This window comes from Salvelinus namaycush, chromosome 26 (assembly GCF_016432855.1).
Source record: "Salvelinus namaycush isolate Seneca chromosome 26, SaNama_1.0, whole genome shotgun sequence".
NCBI lineage: Eukaryota > Metazoa > Chordata > Actinopteri > Salmoniformes > Salmonidae > Salvelinus > Salvelinus namaycush.
In genome coordinates, this window is record NC_052332.1 from 12,586,718 (window position 1) to 12,603,569 (window position 16,852).

Here is a 16,852-nt window from a genome sequence, read left to right on the forward strand (position 1 = left end):
AATGACAAGCCACCGGGGTCTGACAACTTGGATGGAAAATTAGTGAGAATATTAGTGGACAATATTGCCACTCCTATTTGCCACATCTTCAATTTAAGCCTACTGGAAAGTGTGCGTCCTCAGGCCTGGAAGGAAGCAAAAGTCATTCCCTTACCTAAGGATAGTAAAGTCCCCTTCACTGGCTCAAATAGCCAACCAACTGTTACCAACCCTTAGTAAAGTTTTGGGGAAAAAATTGTGTTTGACCAGATACAATGCTATTTTACAGTAAACAAACCGACAGACTTTCAGCACGCTTATAGGGAAGGACATTCAACAAGCACAGCACTTACACAAATTACTGATGACTGGCTGAGAGAAATTGATAAAAAGATTGTGGGGGCTGTTTAGTTAGACTTCAGTGTGGCTTTTGACATTATTGATCATAGTCTGCTGCTGGAAAAACTTGTTATGGCTTTACACCCCCTGCTATATTGTGGATAAAGAGTTACCTGTCTAACAGAATACAGAGGGCGTTCGTTCTTTAATGGAAGCCTCTCAAACAAAATCCAGGTAGAATCAGAAATTCCCCAGTGCAGCTGTCTAGGCCCCTTAATTTTTTCAATCTTTACCAATGACCTGCAGTTAGTTTCAGAATGGGTGGGAAGAAATAAATTAGTCCTAAATATTTCAAACAAAAAAATGTGTATTTGGGACAAATCATTCACTAAACTTCAACTAAATCTTGTAATGAATAAGGTGGAAATTGAGCAAGTTGAGGTGACTAAACTGCTTGAAGTAACCCTGGATTGTAAACTGTCATGGTCAAAACATTGATAAAACCGTAGCTAGGATTGGGAGAAGTCTGTCCATAATAAAGTGTTACTCTAACTTCTGAACAACATTATGAACAGGGCAGTTCCTACAGGTTCTAGTTTTGTCGCAGTTGCCACAAAGAGGGACATTGGCTCAGAACAGGGCAGCACGGCTGGCCCTTGGATGTACTCAGATAGCGAACATTAATATGCATGTCAATCGCTCCTGACTTAAAGTGGAGGAGAAAATGACTTCATCACTACTTGCATTTGTGTGAGGTATTGACATGTTGAATGCACCGAGCTGTCTGTTTGAACTACTGGCACAAGACACCCATGCATACCCAAACAAGACATGCCACCAGAGGTCTCTTCAGTCCCCAAGTCCAGAACAGACTATGGAAGGCGCACAGCACTACATAGAGCCATGACTACGTGGAACTCTGTTCCACATCAAGTAAATCACACAAGCAGTAAAATTAGATTAAAAAAAAAAAGAATTCCACCTTAAGGAACAGCGGGGAATGTGAAGCAACACATAGGCACAGACATGCATAAAAACACGATAACATGCGTACTACACACACACACACACACACACTAGTACACATGGATTTTGTGTTGTGAATAAGTGGTAGTAGATTAGGGGCCTGAGGGCACACAGTGTGTTGTGAAATCCGTTACACAATTTTAAAAACATTACAATACATTCATAACTGCTTAATTTTGCTGGACCACAGGAAGAGTAGCTGCAGCAGCTACTGGGTTCCATAATAAATACAAATAACCCCATCAGCTAAAGTGTTCACGGACCCTGTTATAGACTCCTGGCAGCTCCCCTATACTGCTGATCTGTATCGTTTTGTATTACAGTATCTTTTTGGCATTCATAAGCATGCCATACCTTGTTTTTCTCCTTAGATTTTGGCCTGATTTAGGGAGCCTGGAGTCCACTGCTTCCTACCTTATCCTATCCTACCATCAGCTCAGCAAAGCTCAGTGAATAGATTAACCCCCCACACACTATCTGCGGTTTTGTCAGTTAATCATTTCAGAAAGTTAATCGTCACCATTAGACATCTGTTGCCTGACTGGTAATTCTTTAAGTAAGATTTTAAAAGGCTACTCAAGATGCAGTTCCAGTGTTTCCCCTATATTCATTTTAGCAGCGGTAGCCCACTGCTGCTGAATTCTTATCACTGCTGCAAAAGACATGTCATTTAAAAGATACAGTACCAGTCAAAAGTTGACAGCTACTCATTCAAGGGTTTCTTTATTTACCATTTTCTACATTGTAGAAACAAAGTGAAGACATCAAAACTATGAAATAACACATGGAATCATGTAGTAACCAAAAAAGTGTTAAACCAAAATTTATTTTACATTCTTCAAAGTAGCCACCCTTTGCCTTGACAGCTTTGCACACTCTTTCCATTCTCTAAACCATGAGGTAGTCACCTGGAATGCATTTCAATTAACAGTATTTCAACATCTGGATGAGAAGCTTGCCCAAAGTAAACTACCTGTTACTCAGGCCCAGAAGCTAGGATATGGATATAATTTGTAGATTTGGATAAAAAACTCTAAAGTTTCCAACACTGTTAAAATAATGTCAGAGTATAACAGAACTGATATGGCAGGCGAAAACCTGAGGAAATCCATCCAGGAAGTGGGATGTTTTTGATGTGGGTACTTTTCAACTGAATGCCTATAGAGTTTCTAATGGGTTAGGACCCATATTGCAGTTCCTTTGGCTTCCACTAGTTGTCAACAGTCTTTAGACATTGTTTCAGGCTTGTTTTCAGAAAAATTAAGAAGAATGAGATTTCTCTCTCAGTGGACTGAGGAAGAACGCAGAGCTGGTTTGCGCGCATGACCGATTGCACGCCCTTCGTTGTTTTTCCTTTCTTTTGAATACGCTATTGTCCGGTTGAAATATTATCGATTATTTAGACAATTGACAACCTGAGGATTCATTATAAACATTGACATGTTTCAACGAACTTTACCGGTACTATTAGGATGTATTCGTCTGCATGTTTTGACCGCCTTTGAGCCTGTAGATTACTGAACAAAACGCGCCAACAAAAAGTTTTTGGAATATAAAGAGGGACTTTATCGAACAAAACAAACATTTATTGTGTAGCTGGGACTCTTGTGAATGTAACCACACGAAGATCTTCAAAGTGATCAATTATATCGCCATTTCTAACTTTTGTAATTCCTTTACTTGGTTGTAAAATGTTTGTATGCTTTTGTAAGCGGGGCGCTGTCCTCAGATAATCGCATGGTATGCTTTCGCTGTAAAGCCTTTCTGAAATCTGACAAAGCGGCTGGATTAACAAGAAGTTAATCTTTAAGTCGATGTATAACACTTACATTTACACACATTTATTATGAATGTATATGACTATTTCTGTATTTTGAATTTGGCGCTCTGCAATTTCACCGGATGTTGTCGAGGTGGGTCGCTAGCGGAATGGTGAAGCTGGCTCTCATGAGAACCGCCACAGGAAAGGAAGACCGAGAGTTACCTCTGCTGCAGAGGATAAGTTCATTAGAGTTTCCAGCTTCAGAAACTGCAGCCCAAATAAATGCTTCACAGAGTTCAAGTAACAGACAACTGTTCAGAAGACTGCGTGAAATAGCAAAGAAACCACTACTAAAGGACACCAATAAGAAGAGACTTGCTTGGGCCAAGAAACACGAGCAATGGACATTAGACCGGTGGAAATCTGTCCTTTGGTCTGATGAGTCCAAATCTGAGATTTTTGGTTGCAACCGCCGTGTCTTTGTGAGACGCAGAGTAGGTGAACGGATGATCTCTGCATGTGTGGTTCCCACTGTGATGCATGGAGGAGGTGTGATGGTGTGAGGGGGGGTTGCTGGTGACACTGTCAGTGATTTATTTAGAATTCAATGCACACTTAACCAGCATGGCTACCACAGCATTCTGCAGCGATACGTCATGCCATTTGGTTTGCGCTTAGTAGGACTATAATTTGTTTTCAACAGGACAATGACTCAACATACCTCCAGGCTGTGTAAGGGCTATTTGACCAAGAATGAGAGTAATGGAGTGCTGCGTCAGATGACCTGGCCTCCTCAATCACCGGACCTCAACCCAATTGAGTGGTTTGGGATGAGTTGGACTTTAAGCGTGAAGGAAAAGCAGCCAACAAGTGCTCAGCATATGTGGGAACCCCAAGGATGCTGGAAAAGCATTTCTCATGAAGCTGGTTGAGAGAATGCCAAGTGTGCAAAGCTGTCAAGGCAAAGGGCAGATACGTGGAAGAATCTTTCATATATTTTGATTTGTTTAACACTTTATTGGTTACTACATGATTCCATATGTGCAATTTCATAGTTGAGGTCTTCACTATTATCCTACAATGTAGAAAAACCCTTGAATAGGTGTCCAAACTTTTGACTGGTACTGTGTGTGCGCGCGAGCATATACAGTTGAAGTCGGAAGTCTACATACACTTAGGTTGGAGTCATTAAAACTAGTTTTTCAACCATGCCACAAATTTCTTGTTAACAAACTATAGTTTTGGCAAGTCGGTTAGGACATCTGCTTTGTGCATGACAAGTAATTTTTCCAAAAATTGTTTACAGACAGATTATTCCAGTGGGTCAGAAGCTTACATACACTAAATTGACTGTGGTTTTAAACAACTTGGAAAATTCTAGAACATGATGTCATGGCTTTAGAAGCTTCTGATAGGCTAATTGACATTTGAGTCAATTAGAGGTGTACCTGTGGATGTATTTCAAGGCCGACCTTCAAATTCAGTGCCTCTTTGCTTGACATCATGGGAAAATCAAAAAAGAAAATCAGCCAAGACCCCAGGAAAAAACATTGTAGACCTCCACAAGTCTGGTTCATCCTTGGGAGCAAAAGGTACCACGTCATCTGTACAAACAATAGTACACAAGTATAAACCCCATGGGACCACGCAGCCGTCATACCGCTCAGGAAGGAGACGCATTCTGTCTCCTAGAAATGAACGTACTTGTGCGAAAAGCGCAAACCAATCCCAGAACAACATCAAAGGACCTTGTGAAGATGCTGGAGGAAACAGGTACAAAAGTATCTAAATCCACCGTAAAACAAGTCCTATATCGACATAACCTGAAAGGCCGCTCAGCAAGGAAGAAGCCACTGCTCCAAAACCACCATAAAAAAGCCAAACTATGGTTTGCAACTGCATATGGGGACAAAGATCGTACTTTTTGGAGAAATGTCCTCTGGTCTGATGAAACAAAAATATAACTGTTTGGCCATAATGACCATCGTTATGTTTGGAGGAAAAAGGGGGATGCTTGCAAGCCGAAGAACACCATCCCAACCGTGAAGCACGGGGGTGGCAGCATCATGTTGTGGGGGTGCGTCGCTGCAGGAGGGGCTGGTGCACTTCACAAAATAGATGGCATCAAGAGGTAGGAAAATGATGTGGATATATTGAAACAATATCTCAAGACATCAGTCAGGAAGTTAAAGCTTGGTCGCAAATGGGTCTTCCAAACGGTCAATGACCCCAAGCATACTTCCAAAGTTGGCAAAATGGCTTAAGGACAACAAAGTCAAGGTATTGGAGTGGCCATCACAAAGCCCTGACCTCAATCCTATAGAAAATGTGTGGGCAGAACTTAAAGCATGTGCGAGCAAGGAGGCCTACAAACCTGACTCAGTTACACCAGCTCTGTCAGGAGGAATGGGCCAAAATTCACCCAACTTATTGTGGGAAGCTTGTGGAAGGCTACCCGTTTGACCTAAGTTAAACTATTTAAAGGCAATGCTACCAAATACTAATTGAGTGTATGTGAACTTCTGACCCACTGGGAATGTGATGGAATAAAAGCTGAAATAAAATCCTTACTATTATTCTGACATTTCACATTCTAAAAATAAAGTGGTGATCCAAACTGAGCTAAGACAGGGAATTTTTACTAGGATTAAAAGTCAGGAATTGTGAAAAGTTTAAATGTATTTGGCTAAGTTGTATGTAAACTTCTGACTTCAACTGTATGTATGTATATATTCTTCCAAGACACGCTTTTAAATGGATAGTCATTGGCTCAATGACGGAAGTCTATGGGAACAGCTAGCATGTCATTGCGCTAACGCTAGTAGTCGCACACTATAGGCCTACTATACTCCCAAAAGTGTGCAAGTATTTTCTCAATATTGTTTATCCAGCAGTATGATGTTGGACTTCAGGGGTGAGTTCCTACTCTATTAGTTTCTCAACCAACCCGTTTTGACCAAACAGGAAGGCGGTCCCTAAAAGCCACAAAAAGCAGGAAACAGGACCCACTTCCTTATCTGAAACACTGACGCTACAGACTACGTATCCTGTGAGATGACTCATCTAAACAGTTACCGTAAAGACAGGAACTGTCCAAATAAAACTTCAGTACAGACTGTTTATGCCTAAATTCACATAGGTTTTTGACCACTTTACTGTAACAGTTCCATTTTAAAACACTCTTCGGTTTAACTAGAATACATTGAACAATTTCCATAAACAGTTACGTATTTCAGCTAATGCATTATACCAAGTTCATCAAACAGTATTGAGCTTATTTTAAAAAAGAAACTCAGAACCTTACCTTCTTTTGGTGTTTTGTCTGAAATGTGAATAAAATTGACAAAGGCAAAGTTAAGTCTCTCACTGCGTGCTAGTTAAAAGTGAAGACTACTCTCACAAGAAAGTGCTGCATGCTGACTAGACAAGCCCTTTAAGAGACTTGAATGTGATATCTGCCCACCCACCCTCTAAAGACTGTCATTGCTGGGTGATGTCATCAGAAAAAGTAGCCCGATGGGCCAAACACACAAATCTACTGTAGCTGTACAATATCTCATCATTCATCAAGTTTACAGCAGAGCTAACTTAAAAGCTAGAATCCTTAATTGATACAATAAAAAGTGTTCTGCTATGGGTACAGGAACTGACCATCCATGATATCAAATGTATAGTTTTAACCATGTTTGTTAACATATGTTGTTTCCAAACATTGACCTAAAACAAGCTTATATTTGAGTTATGGGGTATGACAGTTGAACTAAGCTCATGAAGCATTTATAAGTTATATTCTTCTGGAATCAATGGGTATATCGTTAAATTTACAAGTAAAAAAAATGTAGCAACTAAGGACTCTTTAACGATTTGGGGTGATGAACTGTATTCAACTAGGCCGACATGCATCCATGAGCAGAGTTAGAAAGCGCCAATATTACCCTATTTAAATATTTGGTCATTTTATTTTGAGTAGTCTGGACTTTCTATCGGTAGATGATTTAGAGATACTACGACCATCTGTTGATAAGCAACTGCTTGCTAAGGTTACGGTAAAGGTTAGAGCTAGGGATGCACGATATAAAACAGTGAAAATATCTGGAATCGGAAGATATTAGCTAAAATGACAACATCGGTATCTGCCCAATGTCTAGTTTAACACCGATGTGCAAAACCAATGTCAAAGCTGACGTGCATACCTATATAATGGTAGGTACGTGACGCCATGAAAATGTTGCGGTACACGTGCAACTCAGCATTCCTAACCTAGCCCACAATGTCTGCTGTGTGTATCGAGCAGTCATTTGAAAGAGTAACAACATTTCAGCAAGACAACGCCAAGATAACGGAATTCATTGCCCTTGACAATCAACCGTTCTGTCGTGGGTGATGTTGGCTTTCGCCGACTGGTCGAGCACCGGTACACATGTTGCCCTACCAGAGTTACACAGTAATAGCATCACTGCTGTTCGCTTCACGACATAGTATGAAACGCCATTTGGGTCTTTACGTGTCAAAAAAGATACATGTCAAATAACAGTTATATTATAGAATGTTGTGTGTTCTGAATTTGCACGTGCAAGCCAAGCACCACCACTACTATCAGTGGCACTGTCAAAGCTGTACAAAAAATGTCTGCAAACAAGCAAACACCGACAACGAACGATGTGTTTACAATACGGCCTTGGAAATAACACATTTGTTAGACCGCAACTTCTGTGGTAGCTAGCTTTAGCTTGGTACCTAGCTAGCACCAATAGCCTGAAAACAATGACCAGTAGAAACGGCAGTCATTTCATTATTCTTAGCTATGAATTAGGAATCCTTGTAAGTATTAGCTAGTTAGCCACTTGTTGTTCACCTATTGAAATTTAACTTCAGTTCATGATCATAAATAGCTAGCCAGCTACTTAACCCTGTTGCCCAAAGCTATCGTTATAAGCAGCCAGCTAGCTTCATCTGGCTGGTGAGGCTCGACCGGAGCGGGTTGTGTTGTGAAACTAGTCACAATAAGGATTAGGCACAATAGTGGAATTTGCAGTTGGCCTTCAAAATAAAAGTACCTCTTTGAAAGCGATGAAGGTTACAATTGGTGGAATCATGCCATATTTAGACTAGATAATGTTAAACAAGGTTGGAATGTGAAGCAATGAAATGGGGTATCAGTCTACTCGGTGACACGCACAGAACACAACTGAAGAGTTTACGCAAATATTAGCATTGTAGCTATTGCGGGACTGTGAAATCACCTTCCCAATCAGCCTATTGTGTGTATTGACATTCATATTGCACTGTACAGGTTTACCTAAGGATTGGGGATCAATGCAATGGGTTATCAGTCTACTCAATACCCAAGATATTTTCCCCCAACGTCATCCTCAGAGTTATCAGATGCCAAAACATCCATGCAGTATTGTTTTCCCTCTGGAAGTGTTCAATACACAAAGGTTGACAATACATGTGGCTCAACACAGATGTTTCAGAGTCCCGCAATAAGAGCGACGAAGCTAATGTTCTCTGGGTGTCACCGAATAGACTGATACACCATGGCATTGATCCAGAATCATAGGTAAGGATGTACAGTGAAATAAGTATGCCCCCAATGCAATTCTAAAGTATAATACAGCCAGTGTGATTGCAACAGATTGTCATCAAATTATTGTCTTATTGATTTTATATAATATTCCAACCTCGTTTAGCATGATCTATTCAATTATGGCATAATTCTACTATTTGTATTCATTTGCATCACTGTCAATGAGGTACTTTTATTTTGAAGGCTGACCGCAAAGTCCACTGTTGTGGCTAATCCTTATTGTGGCTAGATTCACATAGATGGACTCCCAATCACAGCCGGATGTGATACAACCTGGATTCAAACTAGGGAGTGTAGTGACACCTCTTGCACAGAGATGCAGTGCCTTCGACCACTGCGTCCGTGTGTGTAACTATTTAACAGTACTAGAATGCTTAAAAAGCCGCAAAAATTTTAAATATTGGTATCGGGTTTTTTTGGCAAGGAAGATATAGGATATCGGTAACGGCCAAAAATGTCATATCGGTGCATCACTAGTTAGAGCTACGGTTAGTAGATATAGTTGAAATCTTATTGAGTCAGTCCATCTGTAGATGCTCTACAATCAAAATAAGGTGTTATGAAATATTTAGATGTTCAAAATGTATCCATCTACACAAATGTAAAATATGTTACACCAATACACAATACCTCAGTGGCACTCTTTACAGACAGATTTAGCAGTTCCAATTTGGGTAGAGACTAGAGAGTGAGATAGTGAATGCTCCTATCCCAGTAGCTGGCTCAGAATTGTGCATGCGTCTTTGGCTTGTCCGAGGGAAAAGTGTGGGCCCCTCTCCAGTCTGCTCATTACCATTCCAGTCACGTCTCAGCCCAAATTCACCCGGAGAAAAACTCAGGCCATTGTTAGGAGGGCATGTGCATTTGGTTCTTTGAGAAGCGTGGGCCAAACTATGTATTTGTTCCAATGGGTTGTGTGTGTTGACTAGGGCTGGGCGATAAACTGTAAAAACTATAACGGTATTCATTCACGGACCAGTTTGGATTTTTACATTACCTTCTATAAAACGGTATTTTTATGTTTTATCTGTCACATTAAATATTTCAGAGCTGGGAAAAAGATACATTTTGATGTATCTATCTTGTTACAAACACAAGACACTAAAGACCAACATATCAAACCAAAACACTTTTCCAAAACACTTTTCCAAAGGTATATTGGAGGTATTTAGTCAATCCAAAATACATTTGCAACATTAACAGTAACAAAAAAACATTTCACTTGCTATGTCTGATTGTTTATCTACCTTAGTCGAATGCACTGACTAAGTCGCTCTGGTTAAGTGTGTCTGATAAAATGACCAAAACGTAAACAATTCCAAAGCACACTGGTTATTATTTTAGGCCTTGTTTCAGGGGTGGAGCTCATTCAAATAATACCCAGCGTGCTTTGCAAGTGTTCATTTAGCAGACACTTATCACACCATAGTGCCATGAGACTTCAGATACGAATGCAGGGTGAAATGGGCCCAGAAAAGTGTGAATCGCACAACAAAAAAAAAGTATAGAAAACTATTTTGAAAACAAATTACAATTCACAGAAATATCTTGTTACAAAATACATTGGATTGTAGTTCAGGCCGTAAAAATCTACATGACAAAATACTAAAGTAATTTAAATACGCGTTTCAAAATACAAATACAGTATGAAACTGCCAACAGCTAAAGACTGCTAGCAAACTTGCCAGCACAACAAGTCAACAACTTCAGGAAGGTACGCTTGCCAAATAGAGACCGCTGGAATTCCCTCGTGGCATGTTGTACTGAACAGTTCACAGGGGGTGGAACTGAAAGTCCATCATGTTTGCTGTTCCATGTTTATTTACAATATAGCGACAACTTCATTTGCAGTCAAGGAAAATCCCTAAAACAATCCCCCATACCAGTCAATGAGCTTGCATTTCCACTGGGAACCTCACCCCACACTCTATTCATTGCAAAGCCCTACTGAGCAAGTCTGCTGGCCATGCCCCCCAAAGAGCACATTTCACAATAAGCAAAAATCTATCACAGTTTTGGTGAATAAATAATCACCCTTTTGTATCTGCAATGACATCACCTATGTTGCCACTTGGCTCTCTCCCATGTTAAATAGCCTAAGCAAACAATAAGCTTTGTGAAGCCTGTTGTGATTATTCCTATGGCACAGACAAAGGGCCTGTTTTGATTACTCCTATATGACACCAACACTATGGACACTAAGAACACGGTGACCCTCCTCACTAATCTAACTGTAAAATCTCACAGAATGAGCCTCAGTATCACTTCTGGATCAGGTTTGCTAATCCAGCTGTTCCAAACCAACTTGATTAAGTCAAAAACGTGTAGGGCATTAGAGGCCCAAAGTGAGGAACAAATATAGTTCTGCACTCAGAAAAAAAACATAACTAACACAGAGAACTTAAACTGATGAAGCCAACATACCTGGCATAATTCAAAGCAATGTTGTGATCTCAGCAAACAATATTTTGCCTACATAGGCTAGATCATAGGTGCAACAGAACTGAAAATGTCTTCATGTGAAAGCAATTCATTTCGCAACAGCTGCTCATCTTGAACACGAGGGTAGGTACTTTCCAACTATTGGGGAAGGAACAGCGTTATGGCGACACAAACATATTCCCTGTGGAGCCACAAAACACAGACAACGCAAAACAGAGCAACAGAACACAGACAATGCCAGCAAGCAGGACGAAAAGAAAGAGCAGCATCGAGGAAGGACACAAATGGACAGGGTCCAACGGACAAACACGTAGGAAGCTCAATCACACAACGCACACATCCTTTGAGTCTTAGCTCTGTACACACTTCTCAGCATCCAGAGGTGTCAACTTGAGGTTGAGCGTTGGGCTTACATGGAGGGACTGAAAAACCACAGTGCTCAATCATACCGGGTGTGGATTTTCCTTGCTGGCGAGTTGAAATTGGAGTGAGCTACTCAAGTCCAACCAGTAAACAGTGCGCTGAATTAGTGTTGACAGCAAGCATAAGACAAGTGATATTTCTCTGCACAACACCCATCCTGGTACCTGGGACCGTGACCAGGTCCAAAAATACAGTACAATAGATTGACACTTGAATTTACCCTACCTGGGCGTCATTGGCGATGCGTGGAGGCAGCTCCACGCCAATCTTGGTCAACTGGCGGTCCTTGTAGCGACCGTACTGGTCGTATCCCATGTAGCCCCCGCCGGTGGCGATGAGGAGGGGAAAGGGCCTGACGCGAGCCTGAAGGCCTAGAGAGGCTGCATTGAACCGCCCTCGCCCTGAATATACACAGAGGTTTATATTAGGAACAATTTAAGCATTTCCCATAACAAGTATTGCATATACAGTACCAGTCAAAAGTTTGTACACCTACTCATTACAGGTTTTTTTCAATATTTTATACATTGTAGAATAATAGACATCAAAACTATGAAATGGCACATATGGAATCATGTAGTAACCAAAAAAGTGTTAAACAAATCAAAATATATTGTATATTAAAGATTCTTCAAAGTAGCCACCCTTTGCCTTGATGAAAGCTTTGCACACTCTTGGCATTCCCTCAACCAGCTTCATGAGGTAGTCACCTGGCATGCATTTCAACTAACAGGTGTGCCTTGTTAAATGTTAATTTGTGGAATTTCTTTCCTTCTTAATGCGTTTGAGCCAATCAGTTGTGTTGTGACAAGGTAGGGGTGGTATAAAGAAAGATGTATTTGGTAAAAGAGCAAGTCCATACTATGGAACGAACAGCTCAAATAAGCAAAGAGAAACGACAGTCCATAATTACTTTAAGAAATTAAGGTCAGTCAATACTGAAAATATCAAGAACTTTGAAAGTTTCTTCAAGGGCAGTAACAAAAACCATCAATCGCTATGATGAAACTGGCTCTCATGAGGACCGCCACAGGAAAGGAAGACCCAGAGTTACCTCTGCTGCAGAGGATAAGTTCATTAGAGTTACCAGCCTCAGAAATTGCAGCCTAAATAAATGCTTCAGAGGTCAAGTAACGGACATCTCAACATCAACTGTTCAGATGGGACTGCGTGAATCAGGCATTCATGGTCGATTTGCTGCAAAGAAACCACTACTAAAGGACACCAATAATAAGAAGAGACTTGCTTGGGCCAAGAAACACGAGCAATGGACATTAGACCGGTGGAAATCTGTCCTTTGGTCTGATGAGTCTAAATCTGAGATTTTTGGTTGCAACCGCTGTGTCTTTGTGAGACACAGAGTAGGTAAACGGATGATCTCCGCATGTGTGGTTCCCTCCATGAAGTATGGAGGAGGAGTTGTGATGGTGTGGGGGGAGGGGGTGGTATGTGATTTATTTAGAATTCAAGGCACACAACCAGCATGGCTACCACAGCATTCTTCAGCGATACGCCATTCCATCTGGTATGCGCTTAGTGGGACTATCATTTTTTTTCAACAGGACAATGACGCAACACACCTCCAGGCTGTCTAAGGGCTATTTGACCAAGGAGAGTGATGGAGTGCTGCATCAGATGACCTGGTCTCACTGTCTCTGAATTTGCTACCCTGGTGTCAGAGGTGAGATGGCGCCCCTGTGAGGCCATTGGAGGATATGCATATTATTGGTACCATTTGAAAGAAAACACTTTGAAGTTTGTAGAAATGTTAAAATAATGTAGGAGAATATAATGCATATGGTAGGAGAAAATCCAATGAAAAACCAAGCAGAATTTTTTTTGAGAGACCATCCTCTTAGAAATGTAAGAGAAAGCTCATATTGTAAAATAGCTCCCTGGATGCAATTCCTATGGCTTCCACAGGGTGTCAGCAGTCTGTTCAAAGTTTCAGGCTTGTAACTTCAAAAACGAATAAGAAATAAGAGTTTTTGTATGAAGACAGTCTTGAAAATCCATGTCATCGCACGCCATGATGAAGTTGCGCACCTGCTTAAATCGGTTCCCTATTGAACATACTTCTTTCCGAAATATATACACTGCTCAAAAAAATAAAGGGAACACTTAAACAACACAATGTAACTCCAAGTCAATCACACTTCTGTGAAATCAAACTGTCCACTTAGGAAGCAACACTGATTGACAATAAATTTCACATGCTGTTGTGCAAATGGAATAGACAAAAGGTGGAAATTATAGGCAATTAGCAAGACACCCCCAATAAAGGAGTGATTCTGCAGGTGGTGACCACAGACCACTTCTCAGTTCCTATGCTTCCTGGCTGATGTTTTGGTCACTTTTGAATGCTGGCGGTGCTTTCACTCTAGTGGTAGCATGAGACGGAGTCTACAACCCACACAAGTGGCTCAGGTAGTGCAGCTCATCCAGGATGGCACATCAATGCGAGCTGTGGCAAGAAGGTTTGCTGTGTCTGTCAGCGTAGTGTCCAGAGCATGGAGGCGCTACCAGGAGACAGGCCAGTACATCAGGAGACGTGGAGGAGGCCGTAGGAGGGCAACAACCCAGCAGCAGGACCGCTACCTCCGCCTTTGTGCAAGGAGGAGCACTGCCAGAGCCCTGCAAAATGACCTCCAGCAGGCCACAAATGTGCATGTGTCTGCTCAAATGGTCAGAAACAGACTCCATGTGGGTGGTATGAGGGCCCGACATCCACAGGTGGGGGTTGTGCTTACAGCCCAACACCGTGCAGGACATTTGGCATTTGCCAGAGAACACCAAGATTGGCAAATTCGCCACTGGCGCCCTGTGCTCTTCACAGATGAAAGCAGGTTCACACTGAGCACGTGACAGAGTTTGGAGACGCCGTGGAGAACGTTCTGCTGCCTGCAACATCCTCCAGCATGACCGGTTTGGCGGTGGGTCAGTCATGGTGTGGGGTGGCATTTCTTTGTGGGGCCGCACAGCCCTCCATGTGCTCGCCAGAGGTAGCCTGACTGCCATTAGGTACCGAGATGAGATCCTCAGAGCCCTTGTGAGACCATATGCTGACACATGCACATTTGTGGCCTGCTGGAGGTCATTTTGCAGGGCTCTGGCAGTGCTCCTCCTTGCACAAAGGTGGAGGTAGCGGTCCTGCTGCTGGGTTGTTGCCCTCCTACGGCCTCCTCCACGTCTCCTGATGTACTGGCCTGTCTCCTGGTAGCGCCTCCATGCTCTGGACACTACGCTGACAGACACAGCAAACCTTCTTGCCACAGCTCGCATTGATGTGCCATCCTGGATGAGCTGCACTACCTGAGCCACTTGTGTGGGTTGTAGACTCCGTCTCATGCTACCACTAGAGTGAAAGCACCGCCAGCATTCAAAAGCGACCAAAACATCAGCCAGGAAGCATAGGAACTGAGAAGTGGTCTGTGGTCACCACCTGCAGAATCACTCCTTTATTGGGGGTGTCTTGCTAATTGCCTATAATTTCCACCTTTTGTCTATTCCATTTGCACAACAGCATGTGAAATTTATTGTCAATCAGTGTTGCTTCCTAAGTGGACAGTGTGATTTCACAGAAGTGTGATTGACTTGGAGTTACATTGTGTTGTTTAAGTGTTCCCTTTATTTTTTTGAGCAGTGTATTATAGTTTGATTACATTTTAGGGTGTCTGAGGAGTAAATAGAAACACAGTTTGACTTGTTGAAACAAAGTTTAGGGGTAGATTTTCGGATTCCTTTCTCTGCAAGTTGAACGAGTGGATTACTCAAAATCGATGGCGCCAACTATACGGACTTTTTGGGTTATAAAAAAGGATTTTCCCTAACAAAACGATACCAAATGTTATTTCTGGGACTCTGGATGACAAATCAGAGGGAGATTATCAAAAAGTGAGTGAATATTTAATCTTTATGTGAATGTATGAAACCTGTGCCGGTGGAAAAAATATTTTGATTTGGGGAGCCGTCCTCAAACAATCGCATGGCATGTTTTTGCTGTAATAGCTAGTGTAAATTGTACAGTGCAGTTAAATTAGCAAGATTTTAAGCTTTCAGCCGATATAAGACATTTATATGTACCTAAATGTTTAACCGCTATAATAACTATTAGAATTTTTGAATTACGCACCCTCCAATTTGACAGGAAATTGTACCGCCAGTACTGATTCCCGAACAGGTTAAAAGAAAGTTTGTAAGCAATACAGCAGGGTAGAGGGTAGTAAAGCTAGTGTGTTCACCGAGTGTGCTCATCTTATTAGCACAGAGACTAATGCGAAGGTAGCCTAAGAGTGTGTCAACAGCCTCAGTCAACAATATGTGGGTTGTAAAAAGCTGGGTCGGACTGAGGATGTCATTGTGAAACTCACCACTGGATAATGAACACCATGGCCACTGCTGAAACTGCCGGGCTCTTTGTGCTCTGAGGAGGAGCCAGTCACTGCAGACAGACAGAGAAGCAGCACATATTATAAATGTACCCAATGAGATGGACTCAAATGTAGTTTTTCCTACTTGTCTGCGTCAAACGTATTGGCATTATGATACAATACCCAAACCATTGCAAACTATACCAATAACTGAGGAGTGGCTATTTGACAGTCAGATGAAGTCAAAAAGGAACTCACAAAAACAGCAACCCTCCTGTTCGGGTTGGACATGTCTGTAAGGCTATTAATACTAAGGCATGTTCCAGAAACTGTCACTGACAATTTGACAGAGACAATGCAGAATCATAAAGTAGGTCGGTGTGGTATACTTAAGCAATAAGGCAAGAGGGGGTGTGCCTGGATACAGCCCTTAGCCGTGGTATACTGGCTATATACTACAAACCTCTGAGGTGCCCCATTGGTGTTATAAAACAGGTTCCCAACGTAATTAGAACATTAAAACAAATGTTTGTCATACCAGTGGTATATGACACATTTTAGCCAATCAGCATTCAGGGCTCGAACCACCTGGTTTATATAAAGTCTATAATATACTATATTGCTGACAAGTAGATTTGTTGACACGAGTAACAAGACATTGGCATCATAAGGTAAGAGCTTGCTAGTTAGCTTACACTAGCTGGCTAGCTAATGTTAGCTGCAAGAATTTATGAAATGAGCAAACCAGAATTCATTTTCTCCCACCAAGACAGCCACTGTGTCTTTGCGACTCTTCCAATAGTGTGTAGCTACCACACATTGAAATAGCAATTTACCTATTACCTGCCAAATCTCCCTGCATTCAGTGGCAGCTGATAAGAGCACACCTTTCCTAAGGACGCTGCCATCTTGTGAGTGTGT

At 41.7% G+C, this 16,852-nt stretch overlaps 1 protein-coding gene across 3 annotated transcripts in view; it reads right to left on the reverse strand.

Moving 5' to 3' along the window:
• The window catches only part of LOC120021326 (phosphatidylserine decarboxylase proenzyme, mitochondrial-like), a 38,019-nt gene extending 21,167 nt beyond the window's left edge, over nucleotides 1-16,852 (reverse strand). Inside the window, exons 1-3 of one of the 3 annotated variants that reach the window (XM_038965034.1) lie at nucleotides 16,775-16,852; nucleotides 15,932-16,002; nucleotides 11,787-11,962 (exon numbers count right to left, since the gene is read on the reverse strand). In XM_038965034.1, the coding sequence (XP_038820962.1) occupies nucleotides 11,787-11,962; nucleotides 15,932-16,002; nucleotides 16,775-16,839 (312 nt within the window). In that variant the 5' untranslated portion in view covers nucleotides 16,840-16,852. Of the gene's footprint in view, nucleotides 1-6,410; nucleotides 6,529-11,786; nucleotides 11,963-15,931; nucleotides 16,003-16,774 lie in introns of those variants that run through there. The other 2 variants (XM_038965035.1, XM_038965036.1) reach the window with 2 other exon arrangements.